This window comes from Lissotriton helveticus, chromosome 10 (genome assembly GCF_964261635.1).
Source record: "Lissotriton helveticus chromosome 10, aLisHel1.1, whole genome shotgun sequence".
Taxonomy (NCBI): domain Eukaryota; kingdom Metazoa; phylum Chordata; class Amphibia; order Caudata; family Salamandridae; genus Lissotriton; species Lissotriton helveticus.
The window spans coordinates 669692642-669719523 of NC_136071.1; the positions used below are offsets into that span (position 1 = coordinate 669692642).

General features: G+C 43.0%; 1 protein-coding gene across 2 annotated transcripts in view; it reads left to right on the plus strand.

Moving 5' to 3' along the window:
* The window catches only part of LOC144784447 (sodium channel protein type 5 subunit alpha-like), a 1060325-nt gene that overhangs the window by 734294 nt on the left and 299149 nt on the right, over positions 1-26882 (plus strand). For both annotated transcript variants that reach the window (XM_078663204.1, XM_078663205.1), the window contains exon 17: positions 13581-14057. In XM_078663204.1, the coding sequence (XP_078519330.1) occupies positions 13581-14057 (477 nt within the window). The remainder of the gene's footprint in view (positions 1-13580; positions 14058-26882) is intronic.

Consider the following 26882-nt stretch of genomic DNA (forward strand, 5'->3'; position numbering starts at 1 on the left):
TGTCACTACCTGAGATCACCGGCACAAATTAAACACTGCTTCTCCTCTTATCAGAAGCCACATCTTGTAACTTAACACGGAGGTATCCACGAGACACGCCACACCATTGCATGAACTCACTGTACAGAAGCATTAATAATCAGAAATCACAAGAGTCAATTGGCATGCAGCATCCACCAAAATGGATGCACTAATTAGCTGGTTCCAGTAGAGCTCAATCCCTCACCCCCCCCCTCCCCCTTCCCCACCCCCTCCAAGTATTGGAATGGACGGGCCCACACTCAGCTAAGAACACCCGGGAAATAATAAATGCCGTCACTACACAAGTGGACAAGGAAAATGCTTTATATTTGCATCAGCAGGAAACATCAGCGCCTATTACTTATATTTGACAACATGTTAATTTTCCCCACTCCCGGAGGGGTTACACTGTGAAGGGATGATTCGTTGAATTCAGGCCATTGCGGAGCCTGGTAGGTTAGTTTTCTTTCTCTCTTTTGGTGCAGTTGCTGTTTTAGTGGACACCAGTGTAGGTGGAATTGATTTTATTTACTCATTTATATATTATTAACAAAACGCACACAGTACCCACAAATTAGACCTTCAAGGTACACACACAGAAAAGAAATACCGAATAAATTCATATAAAGCTATAAGGAAAATCCAGGATGCAAAAGCTATACAAAGCTATGAAAGGGTCACATTAATTGACACATTGCTATAGATACCATTGTTCTTCCACAGCTAGGTATCTGGCCCCATCCACATGATGATTGACTTGCAGGTGTTAGAGCATGTTCGTGGATTTGGCATTTGGAAAATAGTACCATTGAATACTGCTTTTATTTGGGGGAATTGGTTAATTTTGAACAAATATTATTCTGTAAAAGAAAAGTGAGAGGTGCTGGTACCATAATCTCTCATTTGGATCAATCGAGGTAGAGGCAATTTTACTTCTTCAGCATTGACATTATTGTAGTTTTATGTCATCTAATGCTGGACGTCATCCAGGCAGTTTGTGATCTTAGGCTTGTTTTCAGTGACACTCTGAAGGTGAAGTTGATGATTGATCTGGGACTCTGCAGAAAAAGAGCCCCACGATGGCAGAGGCACCACTAACGTTAAACAGAAAGTGTGTGGGGCTGCAGGAGTGCAGCAGTTTCCCACCACAATGTTTTTAAAAACAGACCCCATGTTTCTGGGAACTCTAAAATGTAGGACCCCCAGGATTGTCATCATGATTTCCAATGTACTCCCAAAGCTGGAGCTTTTGCTGTACAGATGGGAATGCAGCGCCCACTAAGGGCTTGTTATCTGATTGCACTTTACAAGGCCTGAATGTGTATAAAACATAGAAACATGCTATTTATTTTCAAAGCTTTAACACTTTATATTCACAGTGATTGTACTATGTTGAAATGTTTGAGTGACAGCAACTATTGCATTTACACATGGTTATTATTGATTATTAAAATGATGATGGGTTTAACACTTGGAATATTTGTCTTATGACCCTTGACAACATTAATAGGCCTGTTTTATCTAAAGTGACCCCCTTGTGTTGTGATGTTCTATCTGGTGTAGGTGTAGGGATACTGTGTTTTTTTGGGTGTCATAACCCTTTGGGTTCAAATGCGATTTCATAATATAGTACAAGGTATTTTTAATCTTCCTTATGTATATATTTGTAAATTAATGCATAGTACTTATTAGTATTTAGTTGTGTGTGTGTAACAAATGTACCTTTCCATTACTAAAGAAAATGCCCAATTGGCCAATCATTTATTGAGGGTTATTAGCGTGTGCCAGTGAATGGTGATTACTAGCCACACCACCTTCCATTTGGTGGAGAACATTAGCCTGCTCTGTTTCCCTACCCTGTGAGTGTCAAACGCTACAAGAGGGTGCTTGGTTTCTAGTAAGAGAACACTGTGGACCTATTACTTGCTCAGGCCATACATGCTGCACAACTAATAACCCAAATTCCTACACTGAACCTGTGGTTGAAAATGTACTGCAGGTCTGAAAATGGTGATGAACCTTAGCCACCAGGAGCAGTTCCTGCAGGCCTCCTGGCCTCCAACGTGGCGTACGTTGCAGGGAGCTGGTTCCTGCAACAGCTTTTCCCCTGTTCTTGGTCTCTGTTGCTCCTCTCCTCTTACTTGGGTGCTGAAGTCCAGATCTTCCCCCAGGTGGTCTAAGGAGGCCAGACTCACTAGCCCTTGGAGAGACCCACTGGTCTAGAGGCCAACTGGTGCATCAGGGGGTTCCTCCGTCCAGTTGCCCACGGCTGGTGTCACAGTCCCAGTGAAAAACACCAAAAACCCTCTCTTTCAATGTGCAAGACTTTTTAAATGGGGTGGAAGGTTCTGGAAGCCAGGTATCCCTGGCCAACCCTAAGGTGCCACATCACCTCTGCGCTCCTGTCCCAGCCCTCCTGCACAGCATGCTGGGACAGTCCATGATTAGGAAAAGTAAGGGAAGTTTTAGACGTGCACGTCCAAAACACCCCTTACTTTTCCTAGTTATATTGTGGCCTAGTTTGGATGTAAGGATAGGTCCAACTCCTTGTTGTTATGGGACAGTCCATGATGGCGCCGTCCAGGAGTTACTAGCCACATCTTTTCTTTGAGCCTCAGCTCTGCTCCTCACTTACATCACTGCCAGGCCTTTGCCACTTAAACCCTTAAAGTAAGTGGTGTGTAGCACAATATCCAATCTGTGGGAGACAAGATATGTACGATGCAGATAATTTAACTGCGTGAATTTAAACCATGAGCTGCAGTTGTATGTATAGGAGCACTCTACGGTTTGGTCCCATTCCTTCCCAGCGAATGTCTTTTTGTAAAGAGGGCAGATCATCGGTCTTCATGAACAGTGCAGTTTTGTGTAGTTTTATAAAGCAAGGTGATCGGATGATTCCCCTTCCCAAAAGTCTGCAGCAGGTCATGAACATGTGGCTTTAGCTCGAGCACCCTGTAAAGCTGTTGTAGTGCCAGCGTCAGTGCCCTGCAATTCAAAAACTGAGCAACTCCTACTCCACCCTTGGTCTTTAGAACATCCATTGTGCTTAAGGAGCCCTCAGCATAACAGTCCCACAACGTCTTCACACCCACCTCCATCCAAGTAGACAGTTTTTGGGCAGTAAAATACCCACCCCAACTCGTTGGGAACCCTGTTATCGGTATCACCAGTGCATAGAGCCAGTCCTACTGTGGGGCAAGACCCTCCCCAACACAGGAGACCTATACGAAGGAACCGTGTCTGGAAAGAAGGCATCGTTTTAACTCCCCAAATCATGGCCAGTAATGCCCCCTCACCGCGCCTAGTCCTTTCCTTCCCCAGCTCCAAGTCAGGGACCCCAAGTCCACCTCTGGCGATCAGTCTCTGGAGTGTATGAAGGGACACATGGGTAAGATGCCTGTCCCAGATCGTGCCCCTGAGCAAGCCATTGATGGACTGAATCCACTCTTTCGCTATCCAGATAGGCAGGTTAACAAATTAGTAAAGCACCCTAGGCAGCATGATCATTTAGTCTGTGCTATATGAGCCATAATTGAGAACCCCAGTTTCCTCCAAAATGTGGCATTACCTGGGAAGGCATGCCCAGCCCCCAGGTTGCCTTCCCTGATGTCTCTGTCTAAATGATATACCTTAACCCCCAGATATTTGAGGACCCAGGCTCCCACTAAAATCCAAGATTCAATCTCACCTCTGGGGGCTCCATAAGCCCAGGGGACACAGGGAAATCACAAGACTTTTGCCAGTTCATCTGCAGGCCTGGAATTGGAAAAGTCCTTAAAGCAGGAGACACTCCACAGAGTACCTGAGCTTGCATCTTTCAAATAGATAAGCATGTGATCCGCATAGAGTGAAACTGTGTTCCCTATCATGCAATGGCATCCCTTTTCCCGACCCGCTTCCTGCTGCAAGCAAATGAAATGCAAATAGCATGAAGGAGAGAGGACAACACTGCTGTGTGCTTTGATGGACACTTAAATGCAGCAGATATACACTTCCCAATATGTACCCGTGCATCTAACCAGAGCAGCCCATCCCATCTATTAATTTCCTTCCCCCAAGGCCATCCTGCGCATGACAGCCTGCAAGTATTGCCACTGCAATGTTTCAAATGCCTTCTGTTTGTCTGCAGAGAATATCATCTCTGATATGCTTGCGTCGTTTATTGTATGAGATATTGCGTTTAGGGATGAACCTGTTTTGATCTTCGTGTATCAGGGTTGCATGGTGAGATTGGAGCTACTCGCTGGAATTTTGCTGAGAATCTTATAATCCACGTTGAGCATCGACAGGAGCTGTTAGGCAGTTGCATCCGGGGCATCCCTCATGGGTTTGGGCATCGATAATATGAGGGCTTCTCTAGTTGTGTACCAATGGCAGTCACAATCCACTGCATTAGCATACATTCCTTCCCATCTCGGAACAAGCTGGGAGGCATACGCTTTGACCATCTGTCGACAGCGTTTTCCCACGGGACAGTTCCTGTATAACAGATCGAATTTCAGGCTCTGCTATAGGCCCAAAGCCTCCACTCCCCTTCCAGCAACTGGGTGAGAGTTGCCCTGCTCAAAAATGCACCCAGCATCTTCTCCAAGATTGGAGTGCCCACTCCATACACATCCCTATATTGGTGAGTAAACACATTGTGGCTTTCTGCTTGAGAATAAACTCTGGCCCCCCTCAAGTCCTTGATTTGTTTTATAGGGCTCCCTCTGTCCCCTGGCTGGCCCAAACATGCCAGCAGCCTCCCAGTGTGCCCACCCTCCACATGTGTCATATTTAGGGGTGGGAAGAGTTCGCAGAGTTGCACTACACGGAATTCCACAAAGTTGCTTAAAAACTCTTTGGAATTCCGCTCCGCCCTACTATTAAGTATCCCTTGCACTGTACTGCTTACCTTATAATTAATCCATGGCAGCAGACATCCCTTGTGCTGCCTGTTTACCATTTTTTACAGGGCAGCAGTCACAAGGGGCTGTTATCGTCCTTGTGTGTCCTGGTGCAGCTTGAAGGAGCTAGGCACCCAGCTCAGCACTGCTTCTGAGGGTCTTGGAGTAGTGATGAGTAAGTCAAGGCTCGACAGATGCACAAGGGAAAACCCCAGCCAGCTCAGATCCCACCTGCTTTGTGCCACCAGACATTCCTTCCCAGTGCTGTGCACGTGTTGGGCTTTTTTAAACCTCCATCACCCCATACACACAAATACATCAAAATAGTTTCGGTAAACATCTGACTAAGTCCTCCTACTTTTAAATCCCAGAGCAATGCACCAGGAAGTAACTAACTTTTACTCCGCCAGCTGCCAGGCAGGGTACAGTGAACCGGCGATGCCCGCCCTGCACAAGCCTGCCAGGCTGGGTCTGCCCAGAGTAGAGCTCTAACATACACAAATAGCAGGTAACAACATATACATGTACATACCCGACGCAAGATCAAAACTCATGCACAAATAAAGATGTGAAAACTCACCTATATGTCCCCATTCACTGGCCAGGGGGTGTGACTGAAGGCCAGCGTGGGGTCCTTGTTGAACACCTTCAGGAGGCACTGGTCCTGAATGCTCCTGGAAGCAGAAATGCCAGTAAGTACAGCAGGATGAAAGAAGCCTTATTTTAGACAACCCGTCTGACAGCCCTCAAGGAGCCAGCTACCAACTCCACTCCCCGAGCAACATGGCTGCCGCTGAGGAGAAAGGAATGCGGCTGCAGAGCAGAAATCTACAGCAACAGGTGAGTCTTTACACAGAATTCATAAAATTATGATGTTCGTGTATCAAAGACGGGCACTTGGAGATAATTCGATGAACATGAATTTATTAATATAGCGACCTCGCCGTTTTTCATATTTTCCCACAATATAAAATCTCCTGATGCGACCCAGTTGGGACTTGAAGCCACCGGAGAATGATGCCTTACCCATTAGGTCACTGGGCCCGCTGCGAGAAATGCTTGGTACAGGAAGTCTAATGGCTTCTCAGTGTGCCCTCGCACTGGACAAAAGCAGAGGAGGATAAGACACACGGTTGACTCCAATGAAAGGAGGGGAGCAGCCGGGGTCCCTAACCTGACGCATGGGCTCAGCTCCAAGGGGCCGGGACCCTGCAGCAAAGAGCTGTGGAGGCCATGGAACATGTCACCCACTCGCCTCCTGTACCTAACGTGAGGATAAGGACTAGGGAACACGGTGCCTCTCCCCTTCCAGTCTCCGGGAAATCAGAGGTACTCTCCTACCCCGAAACCGGTCCCAGGATGCTTGTTTCCAGCCCAGGGAAGACCTGGGATGGCAGATCGGGCAGGATTGTACCCAGGCGGAGCAGGGTCAAGACTGATTTGCACAATTACTGGGTCCAAACTGAGGTGGCAGTGCGAGCAAAAGAACAATGGATTCAACTCAGGTCTATTGTCTGGGGATGAGTTGTTGAAAAGTTACAGAACTCTGTCCATCATTTTGTTGTATTTGCTAGCCTGGTTGCATATCACAGGCATTGAAATATTTGAAGCTTACCACCTTGACGTGCCACTTCACTAGCTGTCCTGTCATGAAGCGAGGTGTACCCTCCTTCCTGTTCAGGCCATTGTTTCTGTCTCTTTGGGAGTGTTCATACCTCTTGGTCAGATTCATGTCTTTGCGGCAGCAGCTGCGCACTGGCAGCAAGAGCACACGAAAGTCTGGGGCGACCAGGTGGGCAACCATTAAGGAAGTCACCAGGGTGCATGCCACATCGTCCTTGACACAAGATTCTTGTCAGAGGTGGTGAGTTATGTTGTTTGATACCAAAAGTGGCATATTTCGTTGATACCATAATGGAGCTTCCAACCTCGGGTTTGCCTGGGTGCCAACCTATGTTATCCTATGGATCGCTTATCACTTATAGTTGCCTTCAATGGGAAAGGCCACTATAAGGTCATATAAGCTTTGCTTTTACATGCCCTCACCTTTAATATATTGCACCCTGCCTCCTGGGCTCAGGAGTCCTTCCTTAGGAGTAACTGGCATATATTAAAAATAGTGCATTGACTTTGCCACACATGGTAAGAGCAAAGTTGAGTTCGGGTGTTTGTGCTGCTCCTGCAGTCAGCAAATATAGGCCTGCTGTCAATAATTTACTTAGGTCACTCAGGGTGGTACCAATAGTGCTTCATTTCCTGGTTACCACTGGTACTAAGGACTGATAAGGGGGTTGAAGTCCTTGCCAATTGGGGTTATCAAATCACACATTTCAGTTGTAGGGAGAGAGCGCTGGCACTTGGGCATGGTTAGCAGGCTTCAGTGCACTGTCAGAGTCGAAAGCCAGTATCTAGTAGTCCAAATGGGGGCAAACAGTGGGGGTACATCTGCAAAAAGGCATGTTTTCTTAAACCAAGATTTAATTTTTTTGTACGTTTGATTGATTTCTTAAGTTATACCTGAACCCAGCCTTTTCTTTAAAGCTACCTTCTCTGCTCAGTTCCATTGTCTCCTTAATTGTTCTTGTGCTCGATGATCATCTGCTGGGACTATTTTCTGCTTGGCAAGGAGTCTTTCGGCTGGAAAAGCACAATCTCTGACAGTGACAATCTACAGTCTGCCATCGCTGTATGTTTCAATGTTTTTGTATACTTCCTTGCTAAAATTGCAAATGCTCCTAGACAGTTGTTGTTATTTGAGACTGACTGCACCACAGAGGCGTAACTGACACCCCCGCAGCCCCTGCGTTGTGGAGGAGGGGCAGCCTTCTCTACACGAAGGGGACCCCCTCATCTTGTCTGTGCAGCCTGCTCTGTGCTGACACATCGCTGGGCTGGGACACACAAGAAACAAAATAACTTATTTGTGTCTTTTCTGTCCGACCCCTGCCAGACACCTTTTAACCACTTCCATGCTTATGACAAGCTGGGCTGGTCATGAGGCACAGTGGAGCTGGGCTCATGATGAGCTGGGCTCGTCATAACGGCAGTGGCACTTCCACGTGCAATTGATTCCCCGCCTGTGTGGGAGAATCAATCAATGGGTGGAGTCGTGATGAGCCAGCTCGTCATGAGAATTACCCCAGCGGCGAAGTGGTTAAGAGTGGGCTATGACCCCTAGGACAGAGCATCCTCCATAGAGGAAAGAAGCAGCAGAGACTTTATTGGAGTAGAGATGGGGTTGCTGTCTTGCCCAAAGAAAATGGCAGCATCGTTTTACATTTTTAAATTCTGCAAATGCTGGCTCATGATTCTTAAGCAGAACTTTATATGAAATAATCTGTATTCTTTTTAACATGGCCTTTCTGTCTTTGTTTTCATAAGTAATCAGTCAGTGATCATTAGATCTGCTGTAGATGACATTTTAAAGTGTTTTCTACAATAACTATTTAAAGTATCTACTGATAAGAGGAAAGATATACCCGACAGACATTAAATGCTACTCATTGCAAGTGATTTCACAATGTTTCCATTAAAGGATCTTGATGGAACCCCAGCGTTGTTGTTGCCCTGGCATACTTTGAATAACCTGTCAGACCAAACCTAAAAAGCAAAAAGCAATAGGTATATATTAGAGATAATTGACAAATATATACCAATAAAAATATAGCACTAAAAAAAATGAATGTGACTAGGTTCACTGAAATATTTACAAGTGCTTCTCATATTTTGTGTAAGCCAAGGTAAGGTCAACAAAGCAGATTACCTCTGCATAACATAAAAAGATTCAGTAAATTCAATATTTAAATAACCACATTAAATTGCAGGATTCTAAAGCAAAGATCTTAACCTCTCTCTTGTCAGGTGCATCATTTTTTGCTTTTCCCATTATAAACAGGACTGCAAGTACCAGAATGCAATGTATCAAAAACTCACACCTGAAATGTAAAAATGCAAGATCACTGTCTAAGGTCTAATTAATGATTTCATGTATTTATATGGAGCATGGAAGCCTTTTCCTTCATTGCTTCCATAAAGTACATCTGTGTTTTCATACGTAAAGTTCCAATACCAGGAATGTAGAGCAGTATTGGCAATTTTAGTATTCTTCGGTTACCAAAATAAAATCCTTCCCTCATGCAGAAGAAGGCAGTCAGTGAAACCAAAGCAATGTACAGGGGTAGGCGGGGAAGGGGACCAAACACATGATTTTATTTGGCAGATGATGACAATGACAAGTAAGAGTAGGGGAATTATTGCTGCCAGGGGTGTCCAAATGTAGTCAATATTGCTAGGTACAATTCCTGACACAGTTAGGGTAAGCTTCCCACAAAGGGTCCTTGAGCATGTCTCATGGAAAATGCCTGCTACATGTGCATAAATATTATCTGCTTGGGTCAAAGACGAAGTTTTCCCTCAGAGTGTCACACATGAGGCCTGAAAATGTCACACATTGGCTGCTGCAAACAATGAAATTTCACACATAAGTAGACTTACAATGTGGTAGTCCTATTCAGCATAGTTAGATGTAGCATACCTGCCAACTTACAAACAGGTTTTACTGTGTGAGGAGGGGGTTGGGCCTTGGCGGGGGCAGGGCATCGTGCTAAGAGCTACCTACCCTCTAAAAAAAAATGAAAAAAATGATTGTTGAGGCTGTCACCGATGTCCTGTTGTGTTTTCACACCTCCTAATTGACATCGACTGCTTACTGTCTCTGAAAGCGAGCAGAAAATCCGCTGTTTACAGTGGTTTTCAGCTTGTTTTCCCTGGCACCGTGTGATGTCGGCTCCTCGCCGGGTGACAGTGTAAAGGTAGCCGAAATCATGTGACACCCAGTGTCACCATATGTGTTGGCAGGTCTGATGTAGTCAAGATGTCCCCTATATATGCAATAAACTAAGGGGAGGAGTTCTGTAGGGACATGTGATTTATTTTAATCCAAGCAGGTGCACTGAAAAGCAACAACATGTCTTACACTGAAGGTAAACCCCTCAACAAGTAGCTCAAAATTGCTACCAGGGCCATTGGAAATATAAAGCATGAAGAGATCAAATTATGTGACGTAAAGTGGCACATATATTGATATTATTACTTAATAATTTTGTCATTTTTTACACGTTAAACACTGCCTGGACAAAGGGCACTTTTTGTGCTAGTGTAATATACAAATACAGTAGAAAGAAACAGAAGTGTAAGTGGTCAACTTTTGCATATGGCCTTTCACTGCACAGCAAAACGTCACTAACATTTTAGTGACTTTTGATCTGTGTGAGTTAGAAACTTCTTTTTGAAAAAGTCTCTAGCTTCAGCAGCAGATGAGGAGTTGCGGCAAATGCAGCAGATCTATAATGATGCGTACAATAGTGAAACAGCAGAACCGCAAAATTACAGTGGCCCTGTCAATTTCTCAAAACAGCAGTTACCCGTATTACCCATGCCCGCGTGAGCCATCACATGTATCTCCATTTTCTTCTCTACATGTTTTTATTATATGCAATGCTTAAAATGCCACTAGTCAGACTATCATCAGTGTCCCTAGAAGTGAACTTTAGGGGGCACACATTAAGTCACAGATACATTGGTACTACACCAGGGTACTGGGAATAAGGTACTAAATGGAAAGGGTAACTGCCAGTCTCATAGAATGTGAGCTCTGCAAATTTATAGTAGTGCGGGAACGGGCATTGTGGGGGGCTCCTCTTGCAGGGGGGTCCACTAACATATGGTCATTCACAGGATTCAAACAATAGGAGTGCTTGCCTTTTAAAATCTGTTCAAGTTTCCTTCTCTTTTGTTTTGAACAGACTAAGCCTTCCAGGAATTAATTCTGTTCTCTGCCCCATGACTTCCAATATGTTTGAGTGCAATGTCCTTTTTGCACCTGGCTGAATTTCTGTATTATCGTTTGAGCTGCACGAGGCCACTTCGGTGGTAGCAAATGTTCTGCTGCAAGTTTTGCAATCACTAATTCTGGCCCTGGGCAGACCCTGTGAAACCGAAGCAAGAAGTTAATTATCCCCCTGACACCGGCACCTTCCATGTCTGCCACATCTTTCAACACTTCTACTGTGCTACTCACTTTGCCCAATGTATCTATGGTTGTCTGGTCTTTTCTGTCATGTCAGATAAAAATACGTAGAGAATAATATTTCGTATCTTCTTGTTTTTTTTCTCCTTCTGCTTGCCCGAGAATTATAATTCCACTGACAAGGTCAAATCAGCATATGCAGTGCTGATTTTGGGAAAAAATAACTTGTGGTTTCAATACCCAAATACTTTTACGAGCTCAGCTCTGGCATGGCGCTGCTGATTGCCATCATTACTGAATACAAAGGTTGCCTGATCTTGACTCCACCTCGTGCCTCTTTCTCCCACCACCCTACACTTTCGGTCCCTTTTTCTCTCTCTTGCAGGCTCTTTCGCTTGCCTGCTTTCTTCCTTCGCTATTTTCAAACCAATTCTCCTTTTTTATTTCTCCCTTTCTGTTGCTTTGCGCAAAAGTCTAATGATGAAACGTAAACTCAGGTCCCCAAAAACGAGTGGCAGCCACCACACCCTGTACAAATTAAACGTTTGGCACCTGGTACCCTTGCTAAGCCACTGCAGTTAAGTGCGCCAGCCACACACCTTACAGCCATAGTGCTAAGGTGCCTGCCTGAGTCTAGCATTGGTTTTGTACTGGAAGGATAACCTTGCAGTACAAAATACTATGCTTTGAAACACTTTAAAACTTTTTTAATTTTGCATGTGTGTAAGAGCAACAATGGAGCATTTGAAGTCAAAATATCAAATCCCAACTCTGGAGAATTACAACATTTATAGACAACAGGTTTTAGTCCAGTATGTTAGTGACAGTGAGAAGGACAACAATGAAAAAGAGACCGTACTCTACTTTCACTGTTATGGTCACTTGGGAACCACACTATGGCACTGGTATGGTTTATTGTCAGTAGGTGTTACTTTTTATGCAATGTTTTTCAAGTGGTGTAAATTGTGATGTGAGGAAACAAGAGAAAAAAAAATAGATAGGTTTCTGGTAATGGAACATCAGGTAGTACAATTTGAATTAAATTAGAATATTATATTATATTCAGTGATATCTCACAGGCAGTTCAGGGATAGGGTTTAATTTTATAAACATGTTTCTTAGTAAACAATGGCTGGCATCGATGGACCCCAAGGGATGTTTATGAATATTTAGCTTCATCAAGCTATATTCAATTTAAACAGTCTAGAAATACCATAAAAGAGAAATGTATGTTATTCAAATTTACAACAATAGTAACATTTTTGATAGACGCCAAGATAAAGAAACAGCGAGGAAAATATATTTATAGAGTAGGTGCACGTTGTAATAGTTAGAACACAAGCTACCCCAAAAAGAAAGACAGCAACGTTGGACTAACCTATCATACACACTCCATTCCCTTTACAGTGCACGCAATTGTTGCTGACCATTGGAATTGTAGAAATGGCTCCCAGTAAGTTTAGCCATTAAGGCCCGGATTCTCAAAGAATAACAAAATGCAGCGCGGCAGCCAAAAGTGCTGCACTGCGTTGCATGACACGGAGGGAGAAGGAAAGCGCAATTTCTACAAAGATATGGCTAATTCTTCCCCTCTACCTAGCGCCGGAGCTGATTTCAAGCTACCATGAGCCAGGCACACACCTTAATGCCAAAGTGCCTGGGTGCGTGTCTGAGTCTAGCATAGGTTTTGTACAGGAAAGGTACCCTTCTTGTTCAAAATAGTATGTTTAGACACACTTTCAAACTTTTTCTGCTTTGCATGTGGGTACTGCACAATGCAACATACATGCAAAGTCAGAAAAGCAAGGAGAAATAAAAATGTTTCTCCTTTTAACGCCTGCTTTTCAGCGGCAGTAATTTTTTGTGCTAAACCCTGTCTACTAATGTTAGCAGATAAGGTTTAGTATCAAAAAGCATGGGTGGTTGCATGGGAATGCCTGTGTACCAGCCATGTAAGGCCCCCTTGATGCAAAGTAATGCAAAGCAGAATTTTGCTCTGCTTGGTGTTACTTTTCCATACACATCAATGCTAATACCAATTAGTGTTGGTTTGCTGAACCCCAAACAAGTTTTGGCATTGGTTTACCATTAAAAAAGTAATGCTAAACCTTTTGTGACACTGGGCCTAAGTGTCTGTCGATACACCCTCTAGCATGAACCATCGGGCGAATAGTGAGCTTGGCAGTCTTATTTGGTAGCGCAAGGTGGCCAGTGGTTTGCTTCATTCCTCTGGCATGTGTCACGAAAGGTTACAGGTGACCAGTGGTTTGTTTCACTCCACTAGCATGTACCACAGAAGAAAGGTTACAGGCTTTTGGCAACCATGATCCAACATGTTGGACCAAGACTCACAGGAGAATTCAACATTTTTCAGATAATATATTAAACTTGCAGATTGAATGTTTTTGCACACCAAAGGATCATGCTTGAAAATATTTCACACACAATTCCGTGATACAAGTAACATTAGCTCTATACATTGTGAAAGGACTATAGTTGGTGTTTTTCATGCTGACCCATTGTCTAATCATGTATTGGTCAATCAATTATCTAAAAGAATTTGTACTGCAACGCTTAAGATTACTGCAAACTCTGTTGTAAGATTATTAATTTTCTTACTTATATTATGGAATTCTTTTCAGGTGCTTAATCTCTTCCTGGCCCTGCTGTTGAGCTCCTTTAGTTCAGACAACCTAGCAGCACCTGATGAAGATGGTGAAATGAACAATCTTCAGATTGCCTTTGCTCGGATCCACAGGGGGATCAACTTTGTGAGGCGCACAATCTGGAATTTTTTCCGCAACTTGATCTGTCCACCAAAGACTGTTAGAGATCCTATGACAGATCTTACTTCCCACACATTGGGCGTCATGAACAATTGCATTCAAAACCACATCAGCATGGGTGAAACGGGAAAAAAGGCAGAGGATACAAAAGAGAGAAATCTTTCAAGCAGTGGAATTGTCATAAATGGAGATAGGACTTGGCCAAGCGAAAGTGAAGACTACATCAGTCCAAGATTATCTGTCTCTGTCCCCATTGCGGTGGGCGAGTCTGACGGGGAATACCGGGAAGAAGATGAACAAAGCATATTTACAGATGTTGAATTTAGCAAAGAGGTAAGCTGAGATGTTTTTTGCTTAGCTGCACTTTAATTGATGATGACACATAGGACTTTGTAGGAAGGAAATTGCTTTTCCAAAACCATTGTTGCATCTACAATGCTGCTGAGTTTTGATGTTTGAATTCCATACATATCAAATTATGTATTTAGTGGTGCTTCTATTTTTCAAAGTTTATTATAGATCTTTTGTAGGTACATGTACTTCATTGATAAATTCAAGGTAGATGATGTGCAGAGGTCCCATTACACAGTATTTGGCAATATACCAATAGATGCTTACAAAAACAGAGCTTGATGGAAACTTTTATGAGTGAAAGATAATACTAAAATATGTGCAGAACTTCATGGAGTGATCTTGAAATACTAAGTCCTTTTAACATCAGATGTAGAGAGTGCGATGATGGAGATTATGTTTGTGGTCTATTTTTATGGTGCTGAGGGATATTTGAGGGCTGTTTTTAAGGTGCTGAGAGCGGTGCCATCTTTGAAGTAAAGAGTACTATGTTCAAGTAGCGTAGAAAAGTTTTCCAAAATCTTCAGAAAGAAGGTGCAGCACATCTAAGGAGTAGTGAAAATATCTTGAATCTGTGATCAAAAAGAATAGATAGGTTTGTAAATGGTGACAGTCAATGCAAAGTAAGGGAATTTGAGTACGATTGCAATAATCATATTTATTAAAATTATTGCTATAATTATACCGTTATGGCTTGACAAATTGGTATACCCAAAGACCATATCTTTTTGTGAAAATCAACTATAGTTGTAAGCTTATAAGTCCCTTCAACAAACGCCAGAATTTTCATATGGTTATATGTTGACAGGGACAGTTTACACGTGAGTTCCTTTTATTTTCACCACTATGTTTTGAATACTTATGGCACTAACTATGTGATGTGCATTTCAAAGGAATAGGCAAGTAGGCCCTTCCACCAAAATACATGGTGTATGGACTTCAGGTCGAAATAATGTTGTCTTGTTGAATATCTTTCAATAAGTTAGGGTATAAAAGGTCAGATATGCAAACAGTCAAACATTAGTCAGAAACTGAGGACAGGTAAACAGATTGTGAGGACAAGGATGTAAGCACTCCAAAGCAGAAATAGGCAATGTACCGTTCCATCACTTTAAGTACTTCAAAATGTAGTATAGTTGTTATTTTCATGATACTCAAATGAAGCATTTGTATACCATGGGCATGATTTACAAACCCAATTTCAGAACTGTGTTTAATTTAAGAAGACTAATGTCATGATTTATGAGTGTATATTTAAGTATGGGATTAGCAAAATGTCAGTTTTACTTATAAATGTTTGCACACATAAAATAACCTGAGTGTAGTATAATTTCATGTGTGAGTAAGTCTGTTCCACTGGGTGGAAGGCGGACGTTAAAGAATGGGTGTGTCTTGGAGAGTTGATGAATAGTCCCAGACGGGAGTTGTTGAGTATTGACATACTTTTCCATGGACCAGTTCCACCTTGCATACCGTTGAAGACGTTCTCTTGTCAAGTGTGAGAATAGGGATAAGGTGCACCTCAAATTGGTGGGGTTGCTTAAAAGTGGTTTTACAAATGGTGAAATAAAATCTCTGTGTAAAAAAGGAAAAAACAAAGAAGCAAATACAAATGCACTCTGATAAAGAATGCATCCTAGTCTACAGGAACACCAGATACCATCTATACGCATAAATGTATTTTGAGTGAATTAGGCTCAGTAAATGTAGATGGGCATCAAACATATAGTTAGTGATTATTGTCTAAAAGGGGCATGTTTCCAGTTGGTATTGGCCTAAATTGGATGCTACTGGTCAAGGGTATCGATGATTTTGAAGCATATGACTAAGCCTGAAACCGCTATCATTTTAACCCCTTCCACGCTCATGACGAGCTGGGCTCGTCATGAGGTAGCCTCCTCGCACGCTCATGACGAGCCCAGCTCGTCATGAAACATGGGAATAAGTAAATCTCAGCACAGGAGGGGAAAATGCATAGCATCGATGTGGTTAAGAAATCAATATAAAATCTGTTTGGTGGAACTGAGATAACCAATTGTAATTACATGATAGATGTATGGATTGCATTAGCTGAAGCATTAGTGTATCGGTCCTGAAATGTTTACAGAACTAAGAAAAAGCAGACCCTCCTTCAGAATTTGAAGAAAAGAAGTTAACCTTTTCTTTTCCATCCTATTAGTCTTGAAACCCGACTTTGTTGCTTCTAAAGTAATTGCCCATATTGAAAAGGTGAATAATAAGAAAAAATGCAAAAAACACTAAAAGATGGCCATCCCTGTGTGGGCATGCATGGGCGGCATCTGACAGTGATTTTTGCCATACTTTATATCTGCTTTTATATAGTTGGAGAAGGAGAGCTTCTTAAGTATGTTTTGAGGTCAGTTGGGATCAGGGTGGTTAGCCTGATTATCCAATCGTGGAAACCCTTGACTTGTCCTGGATAAAAGCCACATCACCCAGACGAGGATTTAGGGATAACTTATCCCAACTATATAAACCTTCTTGAATCTTCTCCTATCGCAGTTCTTCCAACCTGATGCTCCAAATAAATAGCACCCTTTTGCTGTCAGCTAGGTTCTCTTTGTAGACTCAAACCCATGCTTGCACATACGTTGTACATTTCCTTTGTCAATGCTTGCTTCCATTTAAAGTATTTCTGACAAATGATATATTGGCTACGTACTGGCAGCGTTATGTTGTGTTTTTGCTTACTTAGTGTCAGAAATTAGATTTAGTTTCCTTTCAAAAGGTTTTTGTGTTTTTTTTATTTTCAACTGATGTTTTACTGTGGTTAGGTATGTTGCACCAACCCAAGTTTCTCACACATTTAGACATTTTGCACTAATTAGAAATTCGTTTTTTTTCAGTGTTTTTGTTTCTTTTACATTGTTCCCCCTGTGCTGGAGTTGCTTTCTGTTTGTGTTGTTTGACTCATGATTGGGCTGAGACTTCTTTTAGTTCTTGGTATTGGAGAGTTCCTTGCTCATGTTATTCCAAGATCATGGGGTCCTCTGTTTTGATGTAGGTAGTCTTCTGTGATGATGTCTACTGTGTCTTGAAAATATCACAAGTTTGAATGAAACTGTGGGTGACATTTTTGGGTGGTTGCTGAACAGCCTGTAATGAGGGGTTTATGTATGCAGTCAATGACAATGAAGTCACTTGGACTGTTTACGCAAACAGTTAAGCCTTCGAAGAGGCACAGCTATTCTCTCTTGGTAGAGTACACAATATCAATTTATGTTGCAAATTAGAAAATAAAGTATTGTGTCAAGTGTAACATGTTGCTATGACAGGTCTGCAAATTGTTCTCATGAAATTGATTTGATCTTCTAGAGCCATTGACGTGTCACACTCACTGAGTTTGGGCAGCAAGGCATTGCCTGGGCTTGCCAATGTGGATACAAAATTACTATTTAAAATGTTTCTTAAACCTGCTTAATGCTGTTGGTTTGCATTAGAGTAGCGTGTTAACCGAAAACCCACTGTGCTAAATCCGTAGGAGACCCCACAGTCCTCATGTCCTCAGTCTTAGGGGCAGTGCGGTGAATAAACTTTCACAGGTGGGGTTTTCATTACCACTGACTCTAAATATGCCCTCAGATCTTTTATTTACCCTTTTCAGCCTGCAGTTTTTAAATTAAGATGATTTATGTCACATATTTTACGCCTCAACGATATTTATAGTGTTTAATACTGGTACCCTTCTTGCAACAATAGTGAGCGTTTCTTCTACTCCTGTAATGAAAGAATGTCGCGCATGGGCACACATGGCTGTCAAGCAGTTGCTGAGTCTCCCAACTGACTACATCACAGACTGTGGGATGTCACACTTTGGAATGAGCAGACAGAGTATAATTATGTCTGACAGATAATTGGTATCCTACTAACTACTCACATATCACTTGGTAGACTTCAGTATAAACATAGATGTGCTGCTCCATATTCATTATTATAAGACATCAAAGCCAGGTGCAGCAGAAATTCCGTCATGCAAAAAAAAGCAGCGGATCAAACGCTTGCCGTGGGTTCTCTTGGTTTTGAATTCCCAAAACGTGAATTCACACTCATTAAACAACAAAAAAGTCAACCACTGGAAACAATTGGAGTAAGGTATTGTAAAATATAAAACTTTTAAATAAAAACATTGCCCCATTTGTTTGGAAATTTGCGCTGTCCTGCGGGAACTAACTCGCTAGTCTGCAACAATTGTAAGTCTAGTCGGGAAACCTTTGCAGACCATCATTCAGGTGTTGGACTTTTTAATATTTAGTATGACTAGTCTTTTGCCCCCCTGAAACTGTCATGTTAAAGCTGGAGAGCAATTTGTTATAATGCCAAGTCATATTAACCCCTTAAGTTAGGACCCAATGTAGTAACTGCCTGTTTGCAAATAACGGGTGCGAATTGTGCAGCAACTTTTTGCGACCAGTTTTTAATTTTGAGAACAGATCTATATATTAGTAGGTTGGTTTTAAAAATAAGGAATTGGACGGCGTCGGAAATGGCCCTTTCTGCAGAATCACCCCCAAACCTTTTGCCTTCCTCTTCCCCTTTTTGCTTAATTTCTTTTTGTTTTCTTTAGGTGTCTAGGTACTTTACCACTGCTAACAAGTCCTAAAGTGCATGTGATCTCTGCTTTAAACATGTTAACATTGGCTTAGCCACAATTGACCAATTTTATTTACTTGCACACCCCTAGTAAAGCGCAGTACATGTGCCCAGGGCCTGTAAATTAAATGCTACTAGTGAGCCTGCAGCACTGGTTGTGCCACCCACTTTAGTAACCATTTAAACCTGTCTCAGGCTTGGCATTGCAGAGCATGTGTGTGCAGTTTTAAACAGCCAGTTCAACCTGGCAAGCTAATCCTCTTGCCAGGTCCTAACGTTCCTTTTTATTAATACATATGTCACCCGTAAGTTAGGCCCTGGACAGCCCAAAGGGCAGGGTACAGTGTATTTAACAAGTAGGACATGAACGTTTAAGTTTTACATGTGCAGGTAGTGAAAAACTCTTAAATTCCCACATAAAGAGCTGCATGCCCCCCCCCCCCCCCAATAGTGAGTCTGGAGCCAGGGCAGGTAGGGAAGGGACCTTGTGCACTTCATAGGCCTCTCTTTGCAAAGTCTGCCCCACTTCAAAGGCACAACTGGGTATAAGTACTGGACTCCTGACATCACCAACTTCTGGACCTGAGGACATTCTGCCATGAAGAAGGGCCGCTGTGCTGCTGAAAGGACTGTCACTCTGCTGGACTCCTGCTGCACTTTGCTGGACTCCTGCTTCGTTGTGCCTGCGCTGCTGCCCTCCTTGCCTGGGAGTGAGAAGGACTGGACCTGCATCTCTACATCCCAAGAACCAAAGTTGCTCCACGGGGTTGCTGGCTTGCCTCCTGTCTCAAGGACATCAAAGACTTTCAACTATCCTGCTGCAGCATCTGGACTTTGTCAACCGTGAATACTGCCCTACTACGTGGTGTCAATCCAGTCATGGGCCCTTGGAAGAGGGTTTTTAACTGTTTCCTGCAAAATCCATGCATTGCCGTCATTATGCCGATTAGAACTGACACATCTGCCCTCAACAAGAACTCATTGCCGCTGAGGACAAGGACATTACATCGCTGGCTGCGCGGCTCGATGCCAGCGCATCACCTTCATCGTAAAGGGCTCACGGACAACGTATCTCTGACTGCGCGGATCTGTACCAACGCATCACTTACATCCAGTCACATCGACGATTGTGCATCACCTCCTCTGCTCCTTGCATCAGGTCTTTAACGCATCCTCTTTCGCAAAGTACTGTTGGCAGAGGTCAAGGTTGGTCCCTGTATCAGACCTGTGCATCATTGCGGTCTGTCTGAACTTTTGAATTTACCCTAGTCAAGAGCGACCAGGTGTCTCCAATTGGCACTTTATGGTTTTAAGCACTATTTTCCAATGTAATCTTCCACATTTTATAATTCTGGTTCTACTTATTGGAGTTATCTGATTTTGGTCTTGTTTTGTTCATGCAATTAAGCTCTGGTTGTCTAACCTGGTGTGGATTATTTTTGTGTTGTGTTTTCACTGTTTTACTATTTGAAGTGTTGCACAAATACTTTACGCGCTGTCTCTTAAGTTAAGCGTGACTGCTCTGTGCCAAGCTGTCAAATGGTGAGCATAGGTTAATTTAGGCTGTGCATCTGACTTAGCCTGACTAGGATTGTAGTTCTTACTTGGGCAGGGAGAATATTTCTACCAACTAGAGGCCCAATTTCTAACACAGGGGGTCACAAAATGACCAGCTATATAATAGCTTAATATTCACCATACAGTCATAATTTGTAACTTCCTTTAATTGATTATAAACACAAGGGTGTTGGTCTGTAGTGACAGCAGACCACTGTCCCTGTGATTGCATTCTAAAACAGATTTTTGTTTTTATTGAAGCAGCCAAGTTCCTTAAAAAACTGGTGCTTCATTAATAAAATGTGTTCTGTCTTGAAAAACTTCAATGAGAGGAGCCTGAGGTCACTTGAGCTACTATTCTCACCTAGGCTGACACCCCAAGTCACAAAGAATCCTTTCCTCTTTGCAAAGCAGTTACCACTCCAACCCATCAACTTGAGAGTAAGTCAATGGGTGCAAATGGAATTACAATATTAAACCATTGATACATACTATACCGACTTGCAATTTAGGAGGAAAGCATCCTAGCAGCCCCTTAAAGTTTTCTAAATAGTAAAAAGGGGTTAGTACATTAAAAGACTGATTTGTTTTCATTTGCAAAACCTGTGATTTTAAAAATTGTACTGTTTGTGACCAAACAATCTCTTAGTACATCTGGCCTAATACTCTGCAATATAATTTCCTTTCAAGAGTCCTGAAGATCAAAACACAATCATTTTCTTATTTTTAATTAATATTAATGCACACAAATGTTAGTTGTCTAGGCATAGTAAGCAAGCGAAGATACAAAAAGCAAAGGTGTTGCGGTCATGAACATCCAACATACAGGAAAGAAACAAACTGCACTTTGAGTAATATAACAATCATGTGTAAAGGAAACCTGTGAAAAGGGAAAGGAATACAGGATGGGAGTACAAGAGTTCATATGTTGAAACATTAGAATGAGATCAATAAGCAATAGTGCGAGGAAAGGTCATGGGAATGAAGATGAGGAGGTGCTGAAAGAAGGCTTCGGATAGAAAGCAGGAGAGAGTCAGATAGACAAAGGTGGACCATGCCTGTAGGAAATGAAGAGGAGAGAGTCTCAAGGAGGATTACAAGTCAAATCAACTTATACCACAGCTAGAAATAGAGCAGCCATGTTTTTTGGTTGATTTTTGGTCCATTGGGTAAGTTGCTACCTTTTAGTCTCAGAACCTCCTTTTAAACCCTTGCCTTGGAGTTTGATTGGAAATTATGCAGTCCTGGGCACCTTACTTAATCCCCCTGGGTTTAAAATGCAACTATGTGAAAGGCAAAGTTAATTGTGTGTGATATAAGGTACAGAGCTCTGTTGCTTCCCAGTTCGGCTTGCACTATATAAATGCCAACCCACACTCAAATTCAAGCGTTTGTGAGCCAGCCTTTCCTCCAACTGAGGGTGATGAACTTAGTGCCATGAGTTTAGTGTTAATATCACCTTTTACCATATAAAACCATACGCTATTGTTAAATGCAACCCTATTTTTTGTTTAGGTGATTGTTCAGATTCACATTGAAACAGCTGTTATTTTAGTTTTTAATAAAGATATCCAAGCAAATTGTCTGCACTTTTTTTGTGTACACTAATCATGGCAATGGCACCCAGATTTTCTCATTTTCTTTTAAGCCACATATTAAACGTACGAAATTGGGTTATTGGTTGGGGGGGGTGTAAGTCCTACTCAGCAACAACCACAACCTTATCAGGGTGAACCACAAAAGCCACTAAATTAACTTGTGATTAACACTCTGGTAGCTTGTCACAAAAGCAATCAGACTTAACTTAGAGGCAATGTGTAAAGTATTTATGAAGCACACAAATCCTATTAAGTGAAAACACCACATAGTGTAATTCCCAAATCTATTTAGAAATATAACACAAAATGTAATAAATAAAATGACACCAAAATGAAAAAATACAATCAGTAGAACTAGAGATATTGGTTTTCAAAGTGTTTAGTTAAAAAAGCGCCAAGAAACAGAGAACATCTCTCGAGGTTATCTGTTTGGGCTGGACCAGCAGAAACTCACATGTTGGGCAAGATACAAGTAACAGGTTAAACCAAGTAGAAGTTAAAAGACAAACCCTCTGCCTGAGGTACTTTTAGAAGGTGCTGAAAGTCACAGATATACTAAACCAGTCCTAAGATTCTGGCCTTCCCAATTATAATGCAGAATACATTGTATGATGCAAATATCACATTTATTTATATTGTTTTATCAAAATTGTAAAAAAGCATAATAAGAATAAATATCAGAAAAGTCTAGGCGCATCTTGCGTCGCACACACACACAATCTTTCAAACCAAGCCAACAAAACACATACCCACACATGCTCATACATCCCAACAACATCAAGATTAATTAGATATCAATGCACATTCTTGGACAATATCAACAATCCTCCCATAATTAGGGAGAAAACACATAAAATTCAGTGATACAAGGCGAATAAGTTATATAACAGTATATATCAAGGGATCATTTCCCCAATCAGTAATGCAGTTCATAATCCGGTTTCTTCTCAAGAGATGAGGTAGAAACAAAGGCGATAACTCCAGCGTACCGGGTTAGTCTCGCTGAGGAGTTACCTTCTCAAGTCCAGCACAAAAAGTTCAGTTCGCGTTGGAGTAGGTCGTGATTAGAAGACTTTCAGTGAGAGAGCGGTGAAGTGACTTGGATGGTGGACGCTGTAGCAGGAAGTGCAGGTCTAGCTATGCCAGTTATTGTGGACTATTGCCGTCAGGGCCAAGAGCACTTCTTGCTGGGTGCTTTGTGTTGCTGGCTGTTTTGACGGTCGATCTTCGGCGCGTAGAAGTCAAGGAGCCCAAACTTCAGGATTTTCACCTTTACTTGTGGAGGAGTTCTCACTGATGACAGCCAAGTGTCCATAACCTGTGGGACACCTCTTGGGGATCAGGGCTCACTCCAGCAGTGGCCAACAGCAGGGCTCAGATAGGTTCAGTTGGTGCGGGTCAACTGGGTAGCTGCACAGAAGCCTCTGGAAGCTTGTTGTGTCCCTGTAGCTCACACTGAAGATCAGTCAACTGACCCAGGGATTCACACTGTGTAGCCTGAGATCAAGACAAGCAGGTCCAGTCTTCCTTCTTCAGACAGCAAGGCAATCTTTCAAGCAGCAGGGCAGGCATTCAGGCAGCAGTGCAGTTTTTCTTCTGAATTTTCTGTAGGTCTAGGAGTGTTCTGATGAGTGGCTCTGAAGGTCCTCTTTTTATACCTGGTGCCAGCCGTTGTGTAAGGAATTCCCTGACCTACCACCAAAGATGGATTTGATCAGTTCTTTCCCTTCTCCTGGTTTTGGCTCAAACGTGTCTAGGATGACAAAAGGCAGGGCAGACCTATTTTGATATTTGATATTTTTTGGGTATTTGTAAAGCGCAGGCATTCGCTCCGAAAGGAGCATCTTGGCGCTGAGATAACGTGCAACGGGTACGTGAAAGATGAAAGAAGATGAAAAAGCTGACGCTATATAGCTGCAAATACAAAGATGTCTGATTGTTGATAAACCCATGTCTTTAGAAGTTTTCTGAAGTTACTCTCCTTGTCCGTCAATCTAAGATTGACCGGAAGGGTGTTCCATGCCCTGGCTGCCAGGACGGTGAAAGTTTTCCCGCCCCTAGTTTTGTACTTGAATCTTGGGATGATGATAAGATTTTTTCCAGAGGATCTCAGACATCGCGGAGGATGATAGCATGCAAAGCGCTTTGCAAGATAAAGGGGCCCTGAGTTTTTCATAGCTCTGAAGACGGTAAGAAGGAGTTTAAAAAGGATCCTTTTATGTAAGGGTAGCCAGTGAAGAGTGTTCAGCGCCGTGGAGGCTGATGACCTTCTAGGAAGTCCCAGCACCAGACGGGCAGCTGCATGTTGTATGCTTTGCAGCTTTTTGAGGGTGGACTTTTTTACTCCCGCCATTAAACCATTACAGTAATCAAGTCGGGAAAGTATAAGAGCTACCGCGACTGATTTTTTGGCTGCAATGGGGAGGAGATCAAAGAATTTCTTTAGGGACTTAATAAGTCCAAAACAGCGTCCGGCCGTGATCCTGACGTGTTCGTCGAAGGAGAGGGATGAATCAAATTGCACACCCAGGTTACGTGCTGAAGGCACGGCACTGGGGGGGGCCTCAGATCCTATGGGCCACCAGTCCTTCGGGCAAAAAGAAAGATCTTTACTCAGAGGAATGATTTCGGTTTTTGCGCTATTACATTTTAAATGATTTTTGTTTAGCCACTGGAAAACATCCGAAAGACAATTTTGGAAACGCCACTCTGCGTTCGCACACTTTTTGTCAATTGTGACGACAAGTTGTGTGTCGTCAGCGTATGACGTGACGAGGATCCCATGCGATTCTATCACAGCGAGGAGGGGTGCCATATAGATGTTAAAGAAGAGAGGGCTTAGTATGGACCCCTGGGGGACTCCTGATGTTGTAGGTTTCTCGCTGGATAGATAGGGACCCAAGGACACAGTTTGGGACCTATTAGATAGGAAGGATGTAACCCATGCCAAAACTGTGCCTGTCACGCCAATCTCTCGCAGTCTGTTGATAAGAATGACATGCGAGATGGTGTTGAACGCTGCTGTTAGGTCAAGCAGGATGAGGACGGCCTGCCTGTTCTCATCCTGCAGGAACTTGATGGAATCAGCTAGTTCTATGAGGGCTGTTTCGGTGGAATGACCAGAGCGAAAACCCGACTGCTGCGGATGCAGGATGTTACCAGTCTCTACAAAAGTTTTTAGCTCTTCGTATACTAGTTTTTCCGTGAGCTTACCAAGGACAGGGAGTAGTGAGATGGGACGCATGTTGGTCAAGTCAGTGGGGGATTTGTTTGGTTTCTTCATTAGAGGCTTCACTATAGCCTTCTTCCAGTCATTAGGTACTGACCCAGACTCAAGAGATTCATTGATGATGAAGTTGATATAGGGGTTAACTGTATCAATCAAATGATGCAGGATGCTAGGAGGACAGGAGTCAGTGGGAGCTCCTGATTTGCAAGCCAGAATTGCCTTGCGTGTTTGTTGGATGGACACCGGTTTGAAATTAGAAAGCAGAGGATAATTGTCTGTTACCACATGGGGTGTGGTCAGAGGAGAGGGGAAATCTTTCTGAATATTACCAATTTTTTCAACAAAAAAGTCTGCGATTTGATTGCACAGGCTTGCAGAGGGGGGGATTTCGGGCGCGAGAGTTTTTGGATGGGTGAAGGACTTCACTATCGTAAAAATAGTTTTTTGTTTTTGATGGGCCTCATTTATGGCTTTAGTAAAGTAGTCCTTTTTTGCCGTTTTTATGTTGGAGAGATATAGTTTCCTTTGTTGAATATAGAATGTCCTTGTGGCATCATCATACGTTTGTCTCCATTTTCTTTCTAGTCTTCTACATTGGAGATGACTATCGGAAAGGGCCTGGGTAAACCAGGGGGCGTTAGGTTTACTTTTATGTTGTTGCACATATTGATTTTTAGATGCAGAGTTCGCCGAGACAATTTGGTCTATCCATGTGTGGAAATTATGAGAGTCGGCTGTTACGTCTCCAGTGAATTTCGGGGGTTTGGGTAAAGGTTGAGGGTCCAGCTTAATGTGTTCCATAACTTTCCTCCAGTTGACTGTGAAGGAGGAGGGGGGTGTTTCTTGCTGGACACTATGGGCGCTTGTGTCATAATATCAAAAGGAATAAAGGAATGGTCAGTCCAAATTTGAGGTATCGGAGGGGACGTGGTTAGAGACGTAAAATTAGAACAAATACCATCAAGGGTATGCCCTGCGCGATGGGTGGGCGCAGTGACATATTGGGATAGTCCAAAGATGTTTAGTGAGTGTTGAAAGGAGATGGCGTGAGGGTCCAGGCACGACTCCAGATGCAAATTCAAATCTCCTAACAAGGTGAAGTTGGGATAGCGCAGTATGAATGTTCCCAGGACCTCATCTAATGAGTCAAGAAAAGGGGAAGCGTTACCAGGAGGACGATATAAAAGTCCCCCTGAAAAGGAAGTGGCGGCATTAATTTTAATTGAGAAGCCTAAGCCCTCACTTTCTTTGAGATGTTCTAAATCGAATATATGGCAGGGGAAGTTTTTTTTTATAGCGAATGCCACTCCACCACCACGCCCAAGCGGTCTGTCCCGCCTAAAAAAAGTGAAATTAGGAGGGAGGGCAGTAGCCAGATCGGGGTTGGATGAATCATTAAGCCACGTTTCGGTGATAAAGAGGGCATCTAAATTGTGGTCTGATATTAAGTCAAATATATCTTGACTGTGACAAGCTAGAGATCTAGCATTGATGAGACCTCCCTTGAAGTACGTGGTTTTGGTATTCAGGGGGGAAGGTGAGTGAGATTCTACCGAGGTTAGAACAGGGGCTGTCCATTTACAGTGTGGACATGAAAGTGGGCTGAATAAGGGGTCAATGGGGGGGCAGTCAGCGTAGTGAGTAACTGAGTATGAACGTAGGGCAAGTAAATTTTTGCTATCATACCTAATTGTAGAGGGAGGCTGGGCGGCATGCCCAGCGCCCGGTGCAGTCCGGTCGCGGACGGGCGCAGACGGGCTTGGCTTAGGCGCGGCTTCGGCGCGCGTCCGGCGCGCCCGCTGCGCCAGCCCG